Source organism: Hylobates moloch, unplaced genomic scaffold, assembly GCF_009828535.3.
Source record: "Hylobates moloch isolate HMO894 unplaced genomic scaffold, HMol_V3 SCAFFOLD_18, whole genome shotgun sequence".
Taxonomy (NCBI): domain Eukaryota; kingdom Metazoa; phylum Chordata; class Mammalia; order Primates; family Hylobatidae; genus Hylobates; species Hylobates moloch.
In genome coordinates this window covers 35663032-35683625 of record NW_026652293.1, presented here as the reverse complement: position 1 = coordinate 35683625, position 20594 = coordinate 35663032, and the positions used below count along the sequence as shown (strand labels likewise).

General features: G+C 36.1%; 1 protein-coding gene across 1 annotated transcript in view; it reads left to right on the top strand.

The window, feature by feature from the left end:
- Positions 1 to 20594, top strand: part of LEPR (leptin receptor) — a 97216-nt gene that overhangs the window by 59785 nt on the left and 16837 nt on the right. Inside the window, exons 13-17 of the mRNA XM_032136369.2 lie at positions 4496 to 4712; positions 6454 to 6636; positions 8480 to 8575; positions 10506 to 10611; positions 12061 to 12136. Coding sequence (XP_031992260.1) covers positions 4496 to 4712; positions 6454 to 6636; positions 8480 to 8575; positions 10506 to 10611; positions 12061 to 12136 — 678 coding nt within the window. The remainder of the gene's footprint in view (positions 1 to 4495; positions 4713 to 6453; positions 6637 to 8479; positions 8576 to 10505; positions 10612 to 12060; positions 12137 to 20594) is intronic.

Below are 20594 nucleotides of genomic sequence, written 5' to 3'. Positions count from 1 at the left end.
GAGGCATCACGCTACCTGACTTTAAACTATACTACAAGGCTACAGTAACCAAAACAGCATGGTACTGGTACCACAACAGAGACATAGATCAATGGAACAGAACAGAGCCCTCAGAAATAATGCTGCATATCTACAACTATCTGATCTTTGACAAACCTGACAAAAACAAGCAATGGGGAAAGGATTCCCTATTTAATAAATGGTTCTGGGAAAACTGGCTAGCCATATGTAGAAAGCTGAAACTGGATCCCTTCCTTACACCTTATACAAAAATTAATTCAAGATGGATTAAAGACTTAAATGTTAGACCTAAAGCCATTAAAATCCTACAAGAAAACCTAGGCAATACCATTCAGGACATAGGCGTGGGCAAGGACATCATGTCTAAAACACCGAAAGCAATGGCAACAAAAGCCAAAATTGACAAATGGGATCTAATTAAAGAGCTTTTGCACAGCAAAAGAAACTACCATCAGAGTGAACAGACAACCTACAGAATGGGAGAAAATTTTTGCAATCTAACCATCTGACAAAGGGCTAATATCCAGAATCCACAATGAACTCAAACAAATTTACAAGAAAAAAACAAACAACCCCATCAAAAAGTGGGCAAAGGACATGAACAGACACTTCTCTAAAGAAGACATTTATGCAGCCAAAAAACATATGAAAAAATGCTCATCATCACTGGCCATCAGAGAAATGCAAATCAAAACCACAGTGAGATACCATCTCACACCAGTTAGAATGGCCATCATTAAAAAGTCAGGAAACAACAGGTGCTGGAGAGGATGTGGAGAAAGAGGAACACTTTTACACTGTTGGTGGGACTGTAAACTAGTTCAACCATTGTGGAAATCAGTGTGGTGATTCCTCAGGGATCTCAAACTAGAAATACCATTTGACCCAGCCATCCCATTACTGGGTATATACCCAAAGGACTATAAATCATGCTGCTATAAAGACACATGCACACGTATGTTTATTGCGGCACTATTCACAATAGCAAAGAGTTGGAACCAACCCAAATGTCCAACAACGATAGACTGGATTAAGAAAATGTGGCACATATACACCATGGAATACTGTGCAGCCATACAAAATGATGAGTTCATGTCCTTTGTAGGGACATGGATGAAGCTGGAAACCATCATTCTCAGTAAACTATCGCAAGGACAAAAAAACCAAACACCCCATGTTCTCACTCATAGGTGGGGACTGAACAATGAGAACTCATGGACACAGGAAGGGGAACATCACACTCCGGGGACTGTTGTGGGGTGGGGGGAGGGGGGAGGGACCGCATTAGGAGATATACCTAATGCTAAGTGATGAGTTAATGGGTGCAGCAAAACAACATGGCACATGGATACATATGTAACAAACCTGCACATTGTGTATGTGTACCCTAAAACCTAAAGTATAATAAAAAAAAATGAAAGAAAAAAAGATCTTCTTTGTTTTTATGAACTTGACACAATTGAGAAGTACTGGTCGGGTATTTTGTAGAATCTCCATCAAATGGGTTTTGTCTAATGTTTTCTTATGATTAGATTAGGGTTATGGGTTTGGGGGAGGAAGATCACAGATGTAAAATGCTATTCCATCACATCATATTAAGGATACATTCTACCAATGTGACTTACCATAGTTGATGTTAACCTTGCTTGTCTGGCTGAGGTAGTGTTGTCTGGCTTCCACTGGAACGTTACTCTTTTTTTCTTCTTTCTCCATTTTAGTTTTAAAAATGATGTCCCCATGCTTAAGGAGTAGGAGTCATGTTCCACCTACTTGAAGGTAGAGGACCTACATATATTATTTGGTGTTCTTTTGCATGGGAGATTTATCTGTTCTCCCACATTTATTTATTTATTTATTCAATCATTTATTTATATGAGTATGGACAATGAACATTTATTTTAGACTTGGGTCGTAATCCAATACTACTTTATTTTGTTGCTGAAAATATTCCTGCTTCAGTCATTGGGAGCTCTTTTAACTGACTCATGTTCCTTTGACATGCCCCTGTCATTGTGAGGTTTTTTATTTTAATTTTTGAGTACTGGTAAGTTTGACTTTATTAAAATTAAAAACTTCTGATCTGGGAAAGACTGTTGAGAGGATGAAAAGTCAAGGCACAGACTGGGTGAAAATATTTGCAAAAACACACATCTGATAAAGGACTTAGAACCAAATTACACAAAGAAATCTTTAAGATTCAACAGGCAAACAACCCAATTAAAATGAAAAAAAAAAAAAAAAACAAAAACACCAAATATCTGAACAAAAACCTAGCCAAAGTAGATATACAGATGACAAATATGAATACTAAAAGATGTTCAACATCATTCATCACTAAAGAGTTGCAAATTAAAACAAGATACCACCCCACACCTATTAGAATGGCTAAAATCCAAAAAAAAAAAAAACCCGACAATACAAATTGCTGGTGAGGATGCAGGGCAGCAAGAACTTTTATTCATTGCTGGTGGAAATGCAAAATGGTACAGCCACTTTGGAAGACAGTTTGGTAATTTCTTACAAATTTAAACATAGCCTTACCAACCATATGATGCAACATTGCATCCTAGGTATTTACTCAGCTGATTTGAAAACTTAAGTCTACATAGAAACTTGCATATGAATGTTTAAGCAGCTTTAGTTATATTCACCCCAAACTAGAGGCAACTAAGATATCCTTCAAAAATGAAACAATTCTGTATACTTCTGAAATGGTGGGTATATAGCACTATGCATTTGCCAAAACTCCTCGAACTTCATAGCACAAAGAGTGAATCTTAATGCATGTAGATTAAAAAGAAAATCATTTAGGAGGTTGAAGGATCCCAGGATTGACTGTAATCTGTCACAAAGGAATCTACCTGTATTACAAGTGTATGAAGCAACTTCACTGAAGGTGGTGGGAGAAAAGGCCACTTTGGAACTTGAGTGGAGTTGTTGGAAATGTGTGGACTCTTCAGACTAAAGGCAAAAGAAACTGTACATAAGCACTGTACTCTAGTTGATACAGTTCTCACAGGGCTATGGGCTAACAATTATGGTACTGCTCTACATGTACACTGGAAGGGGACAAGCAAGTAAATGGGTGGTGGATGGTGGGACCCAGATTTCTCACTGTGGGATTGGGAGTTTACACACAAGCACAGGATGATCCACGTGGCAATGAATTAGAGTTGGGGATATAGGTATTAACTTATATCTAGCTTAATATAGATGTAGATAGATTCTGGTTTAGGATACATGTACATTTTCTTGATTTGTAAGGTAAGAGGGCCTAAAAGTAATGACATCCAGTAGTAAGGCATGTGCCCAGACTTGTTTCTAATTACCATCGTTCAATAACAGAAACAAGGGCTATTGGGAGAAATGGCTAATTTTAGGGTTGGGGCAGAAAATATACGAGATTAGCCTGGAGGATCTTGTAGTACCAGAAAGTAAGGAAGTTTAATATTCTCTTACTTGATGGTTACCAAAAAAGTATTCATTAAAACTGACATTTTTTTTCAAATAAAATGCAAAATTCGCATGACTTTGAGACTTTTCTTTCTTGCGGTGGCTGCTAAAATCTTACTTCCACCCTATCCAGATGATTCCAAATTTTGCAGGAATACATGTATATGTGTTTATTTTTCTCTGCCAATTCTAACTTAGAGGCATCTCACTGGCAAGAAATTGAGATGTACTGTTCTAGTCTATGATATACAGTCCAGCCTTCTCTGTCTTTATAAGGGATTGCCAGCATTTAATCTTACCTGCCATAGGTGAAGTTGATTGGGGAAATGGAATACATTGTTAACCTCTGTGGAATATAAGAATAGAATTGAACTAGATTTTACATTGGAATCTTTAATGACCTGATATTATTATTTTTAATTATATGACAAATTCTGGGGTGCCATAGACACTGTTTTGATAGCCTCTGTTATTCGTTAACCTTTGCAGACATTCTTACATTCTAGATAATCTTCCAAGAGTATCAGAAGAAAGGAAAATGAATGACAAATCTTACTATGATCAATATATGATGATTAACACCTTCACAGCTCTTCTTTTTGTTGCTCTTCATTATCTGAGGGTTATTCCTTGTTTGCTTTTTAGATGAGGAAACTCTCTACTCCTTAGCAGTCTTTCATTTCTCTAAAATTAGAGTGAAACTTCTTGGTAGAAAAGTGTCTTGAACATATCCCTACTTTATTATCTTCAAGTGATTTATTCTCTGGGCCTTAAGAAAAAAACCTCAAAAAGGGGAAAATAAGTTTGCTATGCTCCATAACAATCCAGACACCTTCATGGAGACTGTGGCAGAGGCAAACTCTATCCCACCCATCTCCCCAGCCTCTCAGCCTTGTAATGGTACCTGCCCTGATCTGGCCCCTGCCTCCTAATAAGAAATGTAGAATGAGAGTTGTGTGAGCTCAATTAGTATAAAAAGCACTGCAGCCCTTAAACTAATCAATTTCTATATTTACTACAGCCCCTGATGAAAAATGACTCATTGTGCAGTGTTCAGAGATACGTGATAAACCATCATACTTCCTGCAATGGAACATGGTCAGAAGATGTGGGAAATCACACGAAATTCACTTTCCTGTGGACAGAGCAAGCACATACTGTTACGGTTCTGGCCATCAATTCAATTGGTGCTTCTGCTGCAAATTTTAATTTAACCTTTTCATGGCCTATGAGCAAAGGTAAGAAGAGGTACAGAGTAGTAATCCATTGCCTCTTTTGATATTTAACTTTTGCAAACTCTCCTATTTTAAATTATCTTTCAAGCAGCCTGCAATTCTCTGCATCTGAAAGTCTCTCTTTCACCTTTCATCTCTTCTTTGTCTGGAAAAATAACAAAGTACATTGTACAATGATCACGTAATACAGTCCTTGAGCTTTCATGTGGGAGAACATTGTTGTAATGGTATTATAATATATGAGAATGTTTTAGTGAATCTAATATGTAAATCTTTTGGACCAATGGAGATCTTTAGGTCAATAATTCTCTCTCCCTATATACATATACATGTATATATTTATATTCATACATACATGCATATAAATATGTAAAAATAAGTATATATCATATTAAATATATATTTAACACTATGTAAAATAGTAATAGCATGACATGTTATATGGATGCAGGTTAACTGCTGAGACTTAAAATTACTATGGACTTCATTGAATGTGAGTAGCAAACCTTCTTGCATTAATTTTGATATATCTGATTAATTGGAGAATTGAGACCCACTTTCAATAGGAGTTTCTAGTCTAGATTACATATTCAAAGTGTAAATTTTTAATGGAAAATACAAATTTTCTGTGTCTCTACCAATCTATAAAGGCCTTTCCAACTGTTACCTCCTTTATGAAATCTTTGCTTATTACTTTAATTGAATATGCCCTATCTCTTCTTTAAATCTCAGAGTGCTTCCTGTCTTTCTTATTTTATGTCCTGTTTACATTATGATTACGTTTGTATTTATAGTGTTAAGCATCGAGTTCCGTAGCACCCAGCTCAATGGTTTATGCTTAACATTTTCTAAGTATTTATATTCTAGAAATATCTGTAGAATGCCTCAGTGGAGTAGGCAGTGGGAATTGTAATGTGAGAAAACTTATAATGGTCGGAGTGTCCAGAGCCTAATAGGTAAGACAGGTATTAATGAAATAATCATACAAGTGAATGTCTATTTGCAAACTGAGAGATAAGGGCCTGCAGGAAAGGAATATAATTTTATGAAAGGAAAGAAAAAAAGGAACCTGACCTGGCATTGAGATTCAGAGAAGCCACCTTGAGGAAGTGGTACTGAACTGAAATCTGAAATGTGAGTAGGAATTAAACTTCCCCAGAAGATGTAGGGGAGGGCAGGAAAAGCATTGGATCCTCACAAGAGCAGCCAGATCAAAAGTCTATGGCACAGAATAGAAAACGAAGAAAGACCAGGGTGGCTTTGGTGTGGGAAATCATGGAAGGCAGAGAGGTAGGTTGAGACTTGGCCCTCAGGGCCTTGTAGGCATGATAGGAATTTTACCCTCAAATGTAGAAATCCGCTGGAGGGTTTTAAGTGGGATGCTGTGTAGATGGTGTTAAAATGAACAGATTTGTGCTTTGAGAGTATCACTCCATCAGTGGGAGAGGATGGTTAATAAGCTTGTGCAGTATTCCATATGAGAATGCGTTTTTGAATATATCAAAAAATTGCTTTTTAAGGTTTTAGGGAGTATCATTTTTCTCTTCAATGTCGTATATTCCCATATCTCTCTGTTTAAATGACTCTCATGATGCAAAAGTAATTGTCATGTATTATATTTATTTGTGTAAATTGTCTGTCTTCTCTTTCTTATCCCCTTTAGTAGGTTATAAGTTCCTCAAGAGTATTAGTAGATTTTTATTAATTTTAAATTTAAAACTTAATTTCCTTCTTTTCCCCTCAGTAAATATCGTGCAATCACTCAGTGCTTATCCTTTAAACAGCAGTTGTGTGATTCTTTCCTGGATGCTATCACCCAGTGATTACAAGCTAATGTATTTTATTATTGAGTGGAAAAATCTTAATGAAGATGGTGAAATAAAATGGCTTAGAATCTCTTCATCTGTTAAGAAGTATTATATCCATGGTAAGTTTACTATACTTTAGTAAGTTGCTGTCATGGATTAATATGACACTACAGATTATTAATTCAATTAATATAGCCAGTTAATGAAAACTTCAAAAAGATAGAGGATACTACCATCCTAATACATATAATCCTATAACCTTTATCAAAACATTTAATTCTCTCTTTTCTTTTCTCTCTTCTCTTCTTTCTCTTTTCTCTTCTCTTCTTTCTCTTTTCTCTTTTCTTTTCTAGATCCCTGATTTTCTTTTCTTTTCTTTTCTTTTCTTTTTTTTTGACAGGGTCTCTCTGTGTTGCCCAGGCTGGAGTGCAGGGGAGCAAACATGGCTCACTGCAGCCTCAACCTTCTGGGCTCAAGCTATCTTCCCACCTCAGCTTCCTGAGTAGCTGGGACTATAGACACACACCATCACACCCAGCTAATTAAAAAAATTTTGTTTTTTGGTAGAGACAAGATCTCACTATGTTGCTCAGGCTGGTCTTGAACTCCTAAGCTCAAGTGATTCTCCTGTCTCAGCCTCCCAAAGTGTTGGGATTACAAGCGTGAGCCACCACACCCAGCCTAATTCTGTTTCCTTTGACATTTTCTCATTTTAACATTTTATACGGGGGATATCATATATCATATCATATCATATCATATTTTCTCCTCAATTCTTTCTACCATTATTTTTAATGATATAGCATTTTATTCCAAAGTCTACTTAAACTGTTGGAGATTATTTATGTTACTTCCAGCTTTATCTTTTCTTAAATCACTTTTTATCAGCTTCTGATATCTTCTGCCAAATTGTTTCCTCAAACTGTGTACCAACTTATAATGCCACTAACAATGAGTGGGAATGCTAGCCTGAAGGTCTGAGGAGCTAGGACTGGGTGACCTAGACCAGGGTATTCTCCCAAAGCTAGACCAGTTATCCCAGGAGGTGAGTCAAGTACAAAGTATAAGTGCACAAGACAGCATTTCTAAGTCTGAGTAAGGATTGAGGGAAGTTAGCTAGGGAAGCTAAGGATTGCTATGATCTTATTATACAATGTCATTCTAAGGACTCATACCATTATTTTATTCCAGAGATCTAGAATTTAGCATCAGGGTAAATTTATTTACAAATTGTTGAACTGAATTTAGTTCATCACCACTGCTGCCCAGGTAGTTACTCTCTGTGCTTTTCTTTAAACCATGAGGATATAAAATATAGGCTTCACAGAGATCTCTCTTCTTCTGGATATATTCTTCTAGAAGAGTATTTATATATTATTAGCATTTGTGAAAATCATGGATGGATCCATCTGGAGCTTTGCTATAGGGCTGGTCATTTTCCATGGATCAAAATCCCAGATATTGCAAGTGGTCTCGTGGTCTCCACCACCATTTTGTTTGCATAGGATTTTACAAGACTTTAGTCTCCCAGCTACCTTGAATGGAATGGGGAAACTAAGTAAGCTGAATTCCTATTAAAAAAAGGAGTATTGCCCACTTTGGGGGTAAGGGAGAGGTAGTAGAAGATATTGCTCTGGAAAAGGAAATGAAGGAAAGAAAAAGCTCATACACCCTGCACTTGAACAAATTGGCTATCACTGGAACACGCCTTTGAAAAATTGCAATCTTCTATCTCTGGGTAAGATTTTTTAGAAAAATATTTGGAAAACTGTTGTCATTACTAGATAATTAGAAGTGCTTAAGTTTGTTGTGAAACTCCCTTGATAATTTAATCCATAAATAATAAGTAATTTCTATGTTTGGAAATATAGGATAGTCACTTTAATTCTTTTTTAAAATGTATTTTCCACTCATTACTATTAATTATGTATAAATGAGCCTTTTACGTATTTTTCTCCTCAGATCATTTTATCCCCATTGAGAAGTACCAGTTCAGTCTTTACCCAATATTTATAGAAGGAGTGGGAAAACCAAAGATAATTAATAGTTTCACTCAAGGTAAAAATTATAATTTTAGTTTCCTTTTACACCAATGTGTGTGCCTAATTTGTTCGCAGTAATATTGCCATCGGATTATTCTTTTTCTGATAGAATCATGGAAGAGTTCAGAGTCTTCTGTAGGTTTTTCATGGTGAGGTTCCAAAGGAAATATTTTTTTCCTTTAAAAATGAAACTGGAGCTATAGAAATAAAGTCACTGGGCCTCTTATATTTCTGATTCATCTTACTGTACTTGGAATACCAACATTTTGATTTTGTTATTACTTTTTAAATTGTCTTCAAATCTAAGCAACCTAGCAATGATATTTCAAGAGATAAACATTTCATCTGTTGTTAGAATAAAAATCATTTAAAAATTCATACATGTATTATTCAACAGATATTAATTGAGCATTGTTCTAAGCACTGGGGATTGAATAGTGAACATAAGTATCTGCCCTTATGGATCTTTTTTTTTTTTTTCGAGACGGAGTCTTGCTCTGTCGCCCAGGCTGGAGTGCAGTGGCGTGATCTCGGCTCACTGCAAGCTCTGCCTCCCGGGTTCATGCCATTCTCCTGCCTCAGCCTCTCCGAGTAGCTGGGACTACAGGTGCCCGCCACCACGCCCAGCTAATTTTTTGTACTTTTAGTAGAGACGGGGTTTCACCGTGGTCTCGATCTCCTGACCTCGTGATCCGCCCGCCTCGGCCTCCCAAAGTGCTGGGATTACAAACGTGAGCCACCGCGCCCGGCCAGTATCTGCCCTTATGGATCTTAAATGTCAGTGCTCTAATTGAGAGTGATGGGCAATAAATAATTATATAATGTCAGATAGAAATGAGTGCCATGAAGGAAAATAAAAGCAAGATAAAGGGATGGCATTAAATGTGGCATTTTAGTTGATAGTCAGAAATGGTCTTTCTATGGAGGTGGATGATATTCAAGTAAAACCTTGCAAGGACAGTAAGACCCTACTTGATATTGTCAGTAGATTCTTGGAAACTGCAACTTTATGCAACATGACGTACAGGAGGTCCTTGAATAACATCATTTTGTTCAAGGTAGTTTCATTATAATGTTGATGAGGAAAAAAAGGTTTTGTTATACACTGCCATTTCACTTAACATTGCAGTTTCCAAGAGCCTATCAATGATGTTCAGTGAAGACATAACTGTACAAATAGCAAAAGCATTCCAGGCAAAGGGACAGTGTGTGAAGAGTCCCTAAAGAGTGGGGATGCTTGGTGGTTCAAGAAACAGCAAGGAAATCAGTGTGTGTGGAGTGAACAAGATAGAGATTGGCAGGTGTGGAAGGTTGGGTCGTCCAGGAGTAGATACTGAGACAGTCATCATAACAACTTTGACACTTTGACCCATTATAATGTAAAAATGATCAGATGGAGAGGAATGGCAAATAAATAAATTTGAAAAAATATTTTACTAATTTACAGTAGATATGATGCTGAACAAAATAATTATTTTATTAATGTGATCACAACTTTTTTTTTTTTTTTTTTTGAGACGGAGTCTCACTCTGTCACCCAGGCTGGAGTGCAGTGGCGCAGTCTCGGCTCACTGCAAGCTCCGCCTCCCGGGTTCACGCCATTCTCCTGCCTCAGCCTCTCCGAGTAGCTGGGACTACAGGCGCCCGCCACCACACCTGGCTTATTTTTTTTGTACATTTAGTAGAGACAGGATTTCACCATGGTCTCGATCTCCTGACCTCGTGATCCGCCCGCCTCGGCCTCCCAAAGTGCTGGGATTACAAGCGTGAGCCACCGCGCCTGGCCGATCACAACATATTTTTATCTTTGTTTTTTATTTTTATATTTTTGAAGGTAATAAGAGATTTATGATGAATTCAGAAAATGTCTACTGTAATTTTTGATACAGAAAGAAATTAATATTTCCTCAAGTTTCTGAGTTGTGTAAATTGTATTTCTTTTTCAGGTGATACTGAAAAACACCAGAATGATGCAGGTTTATATGTAATTGTGCCAGTAATTATTTCCTCTTCCATCTTACTGCTTGGAACATTATTAATATCACACCAAAGGTATTGTACTTGAGGTTAAGAATCTTTATGGCAAAAGTCCTTAAGCATATTCAAACCCTGATTTAAAACCTTCTAAATCAAGAATATTAAAGTTTTCTAAGTGCTTTTATATGTAGTCTGTATACAGTTAAGACAGCATAAAAAGGAAAGGCCTGTTGTCAGGAAATGGCATTCCGTTTTGCTAGGACTGTAAGAGTTAAAGAATGAGGAAAGAAATACCAAACACAGCTTAACAGTTAAAGACAGGTTTTCTTTAGATAAAACCTGAGAGGGGCTTCTGGCCAATTTTTGTTCAGGAGCCCTTTCTCTTACACACTAAGAGTGTATATTGGTTTTAGGGTGAGGGGGCTTATCACAAGCTTGGAATGTTTATGTGTGAGGGAGAAGTTTATGGTGGGGTTGGAATGTCTCTAGGAGGAGGGGAGGTTATCTTGGGGCTGACATCTTTTCGGCCGGAGGGGGGTTATCTTGGGGCTGGCATGTCTCTGGTCAGGGAGGATGGAATGTTTCTGGTTGGAGATGTTATTTGTGGCTTATGGTAATGCTGACCTTAGCCATTAGGCTGATGCCCTTTTGGATTTAGGTGGTTTTTGATTAAGGTGAATTTTAAAATGAGGTGCTTGTCCATGATGGTGATGCTCCTGCTCTGTCAAGGACAACATAGCTTCAAGGAAGAATTTAGTTTTTTTAAAACAAATGTATGTACATTCAGGAAGCAACAAGCTTATAACAGGAAATCCTAAGCAGTATGTTCTTGGAGGTGGCAAAAATGGCTTTCAGAGTTCTGCAGTTTGGGTTAAGGACATTTTGTGGTGAAGTGGGTGGCAAAAGTAGCCTTTTAGTGGTGACCTGGAGCAGTCAGTTCATTTATGATCAGCAAGCACTCTGCTTTTTAGAGATCAGCACTGTGTGGCTCCAGTCTGCTTGGCTTGTCAGGCAAATGGCTGAGTTCCGTGGATGGTGGCATGGGTGCCATGATACTCTCTGTGCTGGGAAGTCCAGTGTGGTTATTTTACACATGCCAAATCTCTGTAGAAACCATTGTCTTCAGGCAAAAAAGAGAGAGAGAGGAGATTTTAGAATCTGAATTTATCTTTTAGTTAAGTGAATTGACGGGGCCACATCAAGTGGAATTTTTTCTGGTACCCACTTTGTGGCCATTTTTAGTATTTCAATTTCTTTGAGAGAAATCTATGCAGTGTTTAGCATGGTGCTTGGCACACAGCTTTCAATAAGTATTGACTATTTCTATTACTACAGTGATTTTCAACTGTGGTCTAGATAAAAGTTTGGTAGAAATCTTCATGGGCTAGCATGTGAAAATGCATCTGACCCTGCGGAGGCGTAGTTGATCTGGTGGACTAATTTCTAGCTTGTCTATTCACTAACTGTTCACATTTCAATATGAATGTTTTTCTCTAATTTTGATGCCCTATTTATCCTTTGTAGAATGAAAAAGCTGTTTTGGGAAGATGTTCCGAACCCCAAGAATTGTTCCTGGGCACAAGGACTTAATTTTCAGAAGGTTACTTTTTCAATTTTTTTTTAACCCATAATATATAAGATTGCAAACTAGATGCCATATGACTTACAGAGCATTAAGCGTTTTTAAGATTTAAAAGTTCATATTTTATTCAATTCATCTTAATATGCCTGTTATTATATATTTTCAAGAATAGCAGGATGCAGGGATTTGAAATCAGGAAGAAATAAATTTCAGTGCATAGTTTATCGTGTGAGAGTTCACAATATACATATGTTGCTTCTGTGTCATAGTACATAATAAAATAAATATTAGAAAGTTAAGGATCAATCTGATGGAGAACAGATATTTGGATGTACTTTTTTTGGTATAAACTGTGTTTAGGCAAAAGGCTGGAATAAATATTTTTAATGTCTATAATTATCTCCATAATTATTAAAATAAATTAGAAAATTATATAATCCTCAAACATTATAATCTGAAAAATGCAATGATCATAATAAAACTTATATTTATGCAGAAGTTCCATTCAAGTACAAGTACTTTATGAGAGTTAGTCAATTATAATAAAATAATTTGCATTTGCTTCTATAGTAGGATTTTTCAGAAAGCTCTAAAGTTTAGTGAATGTTTTATTAATTCTCATAATGTCCCTTGAAGCAAGGCTAGCTTTCCACTCATAAAACTGGAAAAACAGAATTCAGTCAAGTCAAAATACACAGATTTTTAAACAATACTTATTTGGAGGTTATTATCCAGGTTCGGTGATTGCATCTTTATCATTAGTCACTTGTTAAAAGTTTTCAATGGTTTCCTTTTGAATATAAGAGATAAACTAAAGCCCCCTGAAGCTATTAATAGTACTCGACGACCTCTTTCTATGATCTGTTGTCAACCTACCTATATGACTTTTTCTGTCCCTGGGCCTTGATGATACCTTTACTGTTCCCATCCACCTACACAGAGCCTTCCTTGTACGTGAAGATCTGCTCTAGACCCTTCTTTCCTGAAGCCTTCCTTTAACCAGTGTAATTCAAAAGAATTTCTGCCCCCTTTAAGTTCCTAAAGCATTGTATTGTTTTATTTATTGTGGATAGTTCTCTGAATTCAAAGACTGTATTTTATCCATCACAAATATTTGTGGTACTCATCCTGCTGTTCTTCATGTGCAAAGCACTGAGATACATATTCTTACATTTATTAAGATTTTTACTTACATTCTCAATGTTTCAGTTTCCTCTTCTGTGAAACAGGCTGCTTACCTTATTAGGGTGTTTGGGGGACTAAAGAAGATGGTACTTGTGACATAGTAAGGTCTCAACAAATATTAGTTATTATTTTACGTATTTATGTATTTTATATTACTATTATTATTCTTTCAGTTACCCTGTGGGACAAGTGTTATTCTCTCTATTTTGCAGAAGGGAAGAGAAAGCTGAAGCTCATAGTGGTTCGGTAACTTGTTTTAGAGGCAAGATTAGCTTACCAGTTTGTCTGGCTTTGGAGCCTGTTCCAATAGCAGCTGTTCTCTATAGCAGTGGCTTCTTTTTCTTTCTTTCTTCTTCGCCATGACCCACAGTGAAAAAAACTTAGGTTGGTGCAAAAGTAATTGCAGTTTTGGCTTTTTTAATGTATAAATACATTTTACCTTCCAACCTAGTACACCATAGATACAGATATGCAAGACCGAAATGAAAGATTTCTTGCTTGAAATAGAATGTTTTAAAATTCTATTTTATTTGTTAAAAATGCTGGTTGCAAGACGCTAAATCGATTTCACAACATTCGAATGGCTATGATTTGCAGTTAGAAAAACACTGTTCTACAGCTTATCAATGAATAAGTAAACAACTAATATTGTAGACATGATGAACAAAGAAAAAGATTGAATTGTAATTTTTCAGCAGGAGAAAGAATGCCCTGTCTTCAGAAGCAGCAGTAGTGTTGTTTTACATATGAACAATTCTTTTTATAGAAACTTCACTTTACCCGAGTCTAATCAGCCACACTCCTGTACACTCCTCACCTGTGCTGTTGCCCACTAAGCCAGAGTCTCCTTTCATTAAAACAGTGTTGCCGAGTTTTTCAAGTAAATCTTTTTTCTCTCATTTATCTTTTACTATGAATTTATACAGTAACATTTTGTGTAGTTGTGATGATATCTCAGTCGTATGTATATATATCGTTCATTCATTTATTCAACAAGCACATGGTGAGTATTTATATGTAAGGCTTGGCTGTTGCTAGGGTCTAGGAGAACAGATTTTTCTTACCATAGAGAAATAAGACAGTGAGGTCAGAGAAGAGTGGCTGGGTTGAAAGTAGAACAGGAAGAGCTTGTCTCCTTTTGCCTCTCTAAAATAGTTCTTTTCTATTCATTTCATCCATATATTCAATATGATTGAATACTTATCCTATACCAGTCACTATAGTATGCCCTGGCATTATAAGGATAAGAAAAACACTATATGCTCCTGAGTATACAGTTTAGTGAGGAAGATAATCATTAATATATTTATCATGGAAATAGCATTACCATTTTTTGTACAAATTTATGGGGCACATGAGAAATTTTGTTACATGTATATAACACATAATGATCCAATCACAACCTTATAGTTGTAAACTACATGTTGTGAAAGAAGGGGTCCCATTGTGCTGAGCGCTTATAATGTGGGAACCTGGCTTAGTGTATCCATGGGGGTGAGTGGATAAAGTTAAGCAAATTACATTTGGGCCAAGATCTGGTAGATGAACAATCATTAACTAGGTTTTGAGGCAGAGATGTGGTGTCCAGCTAAGCACCTGCAAACACTAAGTCATGTGGAAGGCAGTACCTAGCATATTCACCAACTGGAAATAGGAAGACTATAAGACTTTTTCTTAAATATGAGGGTTTTATATCAAAAAACCTATATACTTATCTAAATAAAATTGCTACAGTTTCACTATATAGGTATATATTAATTCAGGGAATGATCATCTTACTTTTTACCGCCACTTAAAAAGAGGCTGAAACACTCGCTCTTCAGCATTTAAGCTCTGAAATCTTACCTATGGACCACCATGAAGTGGTTTCTCAGTGTTCAGGAGGGCCATGAAATGATCAGGCCCACATCAGCAAAATGCAGTTTAAACCTGCACCAAATTATTTTTCCCTTTTCCAGAAATTGCCTGGCACAAAGGAACTGCTGGGTGGAGGTAGGTTGAATTAGGAAATGCTTGTAGACTACATCCTACCCCACTGCCACACCTTCTCTCCCTGAGGTGTGCACATTGCTGCCACAGGTCATCTGACAGACCTTATATACAAGTAGATTAAAATATTGCCACATTTTTTCAAGTTGTGGTAAATTAAAGAAATGTGAAGAATTTTTAAAATACCACGGGTGTGAATGTTCTTATTTGTAGGATTGATTTTTTAAAAATCTCTGGAAATATTTGACTTTCTAATCTTATAAATCATTTTTTAAGCACAGCTAACCCACAGGATGCTTAGTTTATTACTAGGGCTGACCAGGTGCATAAATAACACTATTAGGAATAAATCAGGTTTTGGAATATAATAGAACATTTAAAGAGTGAAGGAGAATATAACTTCAAGATTTTATTAATGATAAAAATTTTCTAAAATTCATTAACTTTTCTCTTTAGCCTGTCGTTTTAATCTCCTAAATAATTAAAATGTACTTTTTTCTGTTTGAGACAGGGTCTTGCTCTGTCACCCAGGCTGGAGTGCAGCGGTGCGATCTCAGCTCACTGCAGCCTTGACGTCCTTGGGCTCAATTGATCCTCCCACCTCATCCCCTGTAGTAGCTGGGACCACAGGCGTGTGCCACCACGCCCGGCTAATTTTTGTATTTTTTTGTAGATACGGGGTTTTGTCATGTTGCCCAGGCTGGTCTCGAACTCCCAGGCTCAAGTGATCCACCCACCTCGGCCTCCCAAAGTGCTGGACTTACAGGTGTGAGCCACCACACCCTGCCTAAAATATGCTTTTTAAAGGAAAAATAATATAGTGTAACTCACTTTATATTACTAAACAGGTTACCATCCACCCTATGTTTCATATTCATGTTATTTATTTAATTATTTCATAGGGCTAATAGCCTTATATTTTCTGATGATAAAACTGAGGCCCAGAGTGATTCAGTAGCTTGTCTTGATCACCCAGCCTGTCCATGTAACATCTGTGGTTCAAATCCAGATCTATTTGACTCAAATTGATGCCCGTGCCATCAGTTCCGTATTAACAATGTATTTCTTAATATGCTTAATGCCACTAAATTATGCACTTAAAAATAGTTCAAATGGTAAATATTGTTATGTATATTTCAGCACCATAAAAATGGGCAAATGATGTGAATAGGCATTTCTCCAAAGAAGATATAGAAATAGCCAAGAAGCACAAATGAAAATATGCTCAGTGTCATTAGATAATAGGGAAACACAAATAAAAACTACAAGATGCCCAGTAGGATGGCTATAATAAGAGACAGATAATAAGTGTTGGTGAGAATGCAGAGGAATTAGAATTATCATATACTGACAGTGGGAATGGAGTAGCAACTCTTTTGGTAAATAGTCTGACAATTCTTCAAAAGGTTAAACATAGAATTATTATATGACCCAGTAATTCCATTCCTAGGTATATACTCAATAGAAATGAAATAGCAAATCCACATGGGAACTTTTATATGAATACTCATAGCAGTATTATTCATAATAGCCAAAATGTGAAAGTAACCCAAATCATGAATAAATAAGCAAACAAACAAAAAACTCACACTATATTGCAAAGAAAGCAGATCAGAGGAGCCTATTGTTTTTAAAAATAATTCAAATACAAATACAAATACAGTATTTTTTAAGGGAAGTAATAATTTCTATATCAAGTATTTCCTTTAATTTGTTCTCCAAATTCAGATATTTTGAATATTGATTGTTATGAAAGTGCTCTTAACCTGTAATTTCTAGACATCTAACATGATTTTCAAAATCTTCCCTAAAATTAATCTATTCCACTTTTGAAGCTGTCATTCTCCTTCCCCTTGGTTTATATTAAATCTAAATCCTGAACCCATAAATATGTTAATCAAATGTGTTTTTAAAAATTCAATAGTTTGAATCTATTTCTAAAAGAAAAATAAAAAGAAAACATTTATTTAAAACCACTATATGCCAGGCATTGCTAACAATAGGATAATACCATATGTGATTAAAAATAATTTTGCCAATATAATTTCCTGCCAGATCTTCTTTCTTTTGTATGTTCCACTTCCTTTTCTCTTTTAAAATTAGTTTTTCCAGATAATATAAATATAAAAAGATAGGACAATATGAAAACAGCTCTATATTAACACAATATTTTAAAACTTTCTGCATTTTCTTCATTTTTAAAATAAATAAAAACTACAGGTAAAGTTTGTCCTGCTTGTTCCACTATTTCCGGTCCCTCCTTCTCTTCCTGGATGAATCCATGATTTCAAGAATGTAGCCTGTGTTTGTCTAGTTTGTGCATTTATACTTTCCTACATTCATGTGTGTATCCATGACCAATGAACAGTAATCCTTTGAAGTACTAAAAATGTTAATATACCTTTCATATTATTCCAAAAATATCTCTGAACATTGTGTTTTGAGGTCTCTCCAAGTTGACGTAGTTAATTTAGTTCACACATTTGGACTGGCCTGTAGTATTCCATTATACAAACATAGCACAATTCATTTATTCCTCTACTGGTGGATGTTTAAGGTGTTTGAACACTTTTTAATATTTATTACAAAAAGTGCTGCAGGAAGCATGGTTGTATATGTCTCTTTGTTCTCTCGTGTATATGATATTTCTCAATATTTAAAATTTTTTGAAAAAATATATGTGAATGATTTAATAATGAAATGTTACAGTTAAACATTTGAGTTTGGAAGACCACTTCTTGAAAAGGACAGTCCCCTTTTCCACCCCTCCCTACCCTTAGTCTTGCTCTCCAAATGCCTCTTTAGTTAACTGACTTTTGGTTTTTCTGGTATGTCACCTTTTTATTTCTAAAAACCATATGCTTATGTCACTATGAAATGTAGACGGTATCTATTGATTTCTGGCTATAACGAGGATTTACTCCCACACATTCTTCCCTCCTTGTGCTTCTACCCATATTGTCTTGTCACTTTTTTCATTCCTTATGTAATCATTTCTCCAACCTCAGAAAAATCTACTTAAACTTCCATTTCTTGTTCTTTTAAACAGAAGACTATTTCTTGGAGCTCCCCTACTTTTTTTTGAAAAATAAAAACATTAGCACTCTTACGCTTCCCTCCATTTCTCCCTCTACTTTCCAATCTCTAAATCTAACTTTATGTTTTTCGTTAAGTCAGGGTTGATATGATGTTCTGTGCTGTAATTTGTCTGTGATTTATTTTTAAAAATAGAAAAAACTAATAAACTGAATTTGCATTGTTATGATTATGTAAATATTGTGACTTACTGAACCAAGTGTTTAATAATAGGTGATTACACTTCTCAGTGGTTCCGATGTCAAAGGGGAATTTTTAAAAAAATAGATATATTCCACCTGTTGATCAAAATTGTGCCGAATTTTAGTTAGCTTCATTTTTAGTTTTTATCTTTTTTCTTTTCCTTAAGTTTCTAATTGTCCCTTCCTTCCTCTTTCTCCCTCCATTCTTTCATCCATTCATCCCTCTCTCCCTCCTTTCTTTCTTTTCTTTTTTTTTTTGGTATGAGATGGTATTTTATTGTGGTTTTCATTTGCATTTCTCTGATGATTAGTGATGATGAGCACTTTTTCATCTATTTGCTGGCCTCATAGGCGTCTTCTTTTGAGAAGTATCGTTCATGTCTTTTGCCCATTTTTAATGGTGTTGTTTTTTGATTGTTGAATTTTAAAGTACTATAGATACGTACTTCTTTTTATTGTGGGCTTTTTCAAACATACATAAAAATAGAATGGTAATGAATTGCCCTATTCTCACCAACCAACTTCAACAATTATAAACTCATAACTAATCTCATTTAATCCTTCTAAAGAGTTTGGACTTAAACATCCATAACTTCAGTATTATTATTATTCATCAAACAATTAACAATATTCCTTAAAATTATTTTTATTTATTTATTTTTTTATTATACTTTAGGGTTTTAGGGTACATGTGCACAATGTGCAGGTTTGTTACATATGTATCCATGTGCCATGTTGATTTCCTGCACCCATTAACTCGTCATTTAGCATTAGGTGTATCTCCTAATGCTGTCCCTCCCCCCTCCCCCACCCCACAACAGTCCCCGGAGTGTGATGTTCCCCTTCCTGTGTCCATGAGTTCTCATTGTTCAATTCCCACCTGTGAGTGAGAACATGTGGTGTTTGGTTTTTTGTTCTTGCAATAGTTTACTGAGAATGATGTTTTCCAGTTTCATCCATGTCCCTACAAAGGACACGAACTCATCATTTTTTATGGCTGCATAGTATTCCATGGTGTATATGTGCCACATTTTCTTAATCCAGTCAATCGTTGTTGGACATTTGGGTTGGTTCCAAGTCTTTGCTATTGTGAATAGTGCCACAATAAACATACGTGTGCATGTGTCTTTATAGCAGCATGATTTATAGTCCTTTGGGTATGTACCCAGTAATGGGATGGCTGGGTCAAATGGTATTTCTAGTTCGAGATCCCTGAGGAATCGCCACACTGACTTCCACAATGGTTGAACTAGTTTACAGTCCCACCAACAGTGTAAAAGTGTTCCTATTTCTCCACATCCTCTCCAGCACCTGTTGTTTCCTGATTTTTTAATGATGGCCATTCTAACTGGTGTGAGATGGTATCTCACTGTGGTTTTGATTTGCATTTCTCTGATGGCCAGTGATGATGAGCATTTCCTCATGTGTTTTTTGGCTGCATAAATGTCTTCTTTTGAGAAGTGTCTGTTCATGTCCTCTGCCCACTTTTTGATGGGGTTGTTTGTTTTTTTCTTGTAAATTTGTTTGAGTTCATTGTAGATTCTGGATATTAGCCCTTTGTCAGATGAGTAGGTTGCAAAAATTTTCTCCCATTCGGTAGGTTGCCTGTTCACTCTGATGATAGTTTCTTTTGCTGTGCAGAAGCTCTTTAGTTTAATGAGATCCCATTTGTCGATTTTCGCTTTTGTTGCCATTGCTTTTGGTGTTTTAGACATGAAGTCCTTGCCCACGCCTATGTCCTGAATGGTATTGCCTAAGTTTTCTTGTAGGATTTTAATGGTTTTAGGTCTAACATATAAGTCTTTAATCCATCTTGAATTAATTTTTGTATAAGGTGTAAGGAAGGGATCTAGTTGCAGCTTTCTACATATGGCTAGCCAGTTTTCCCAGCACCATTTATTAAATAGGGAATCCTTTCCCCATTTCTTGTTTTTATCAGGTTTGTCAAAGATCAGATAGTTGTAGCTATGCGGCATCATTTCTGAGGGCTCTGTTCTGTTCCATTGATCTATGTCTCTGTTGTG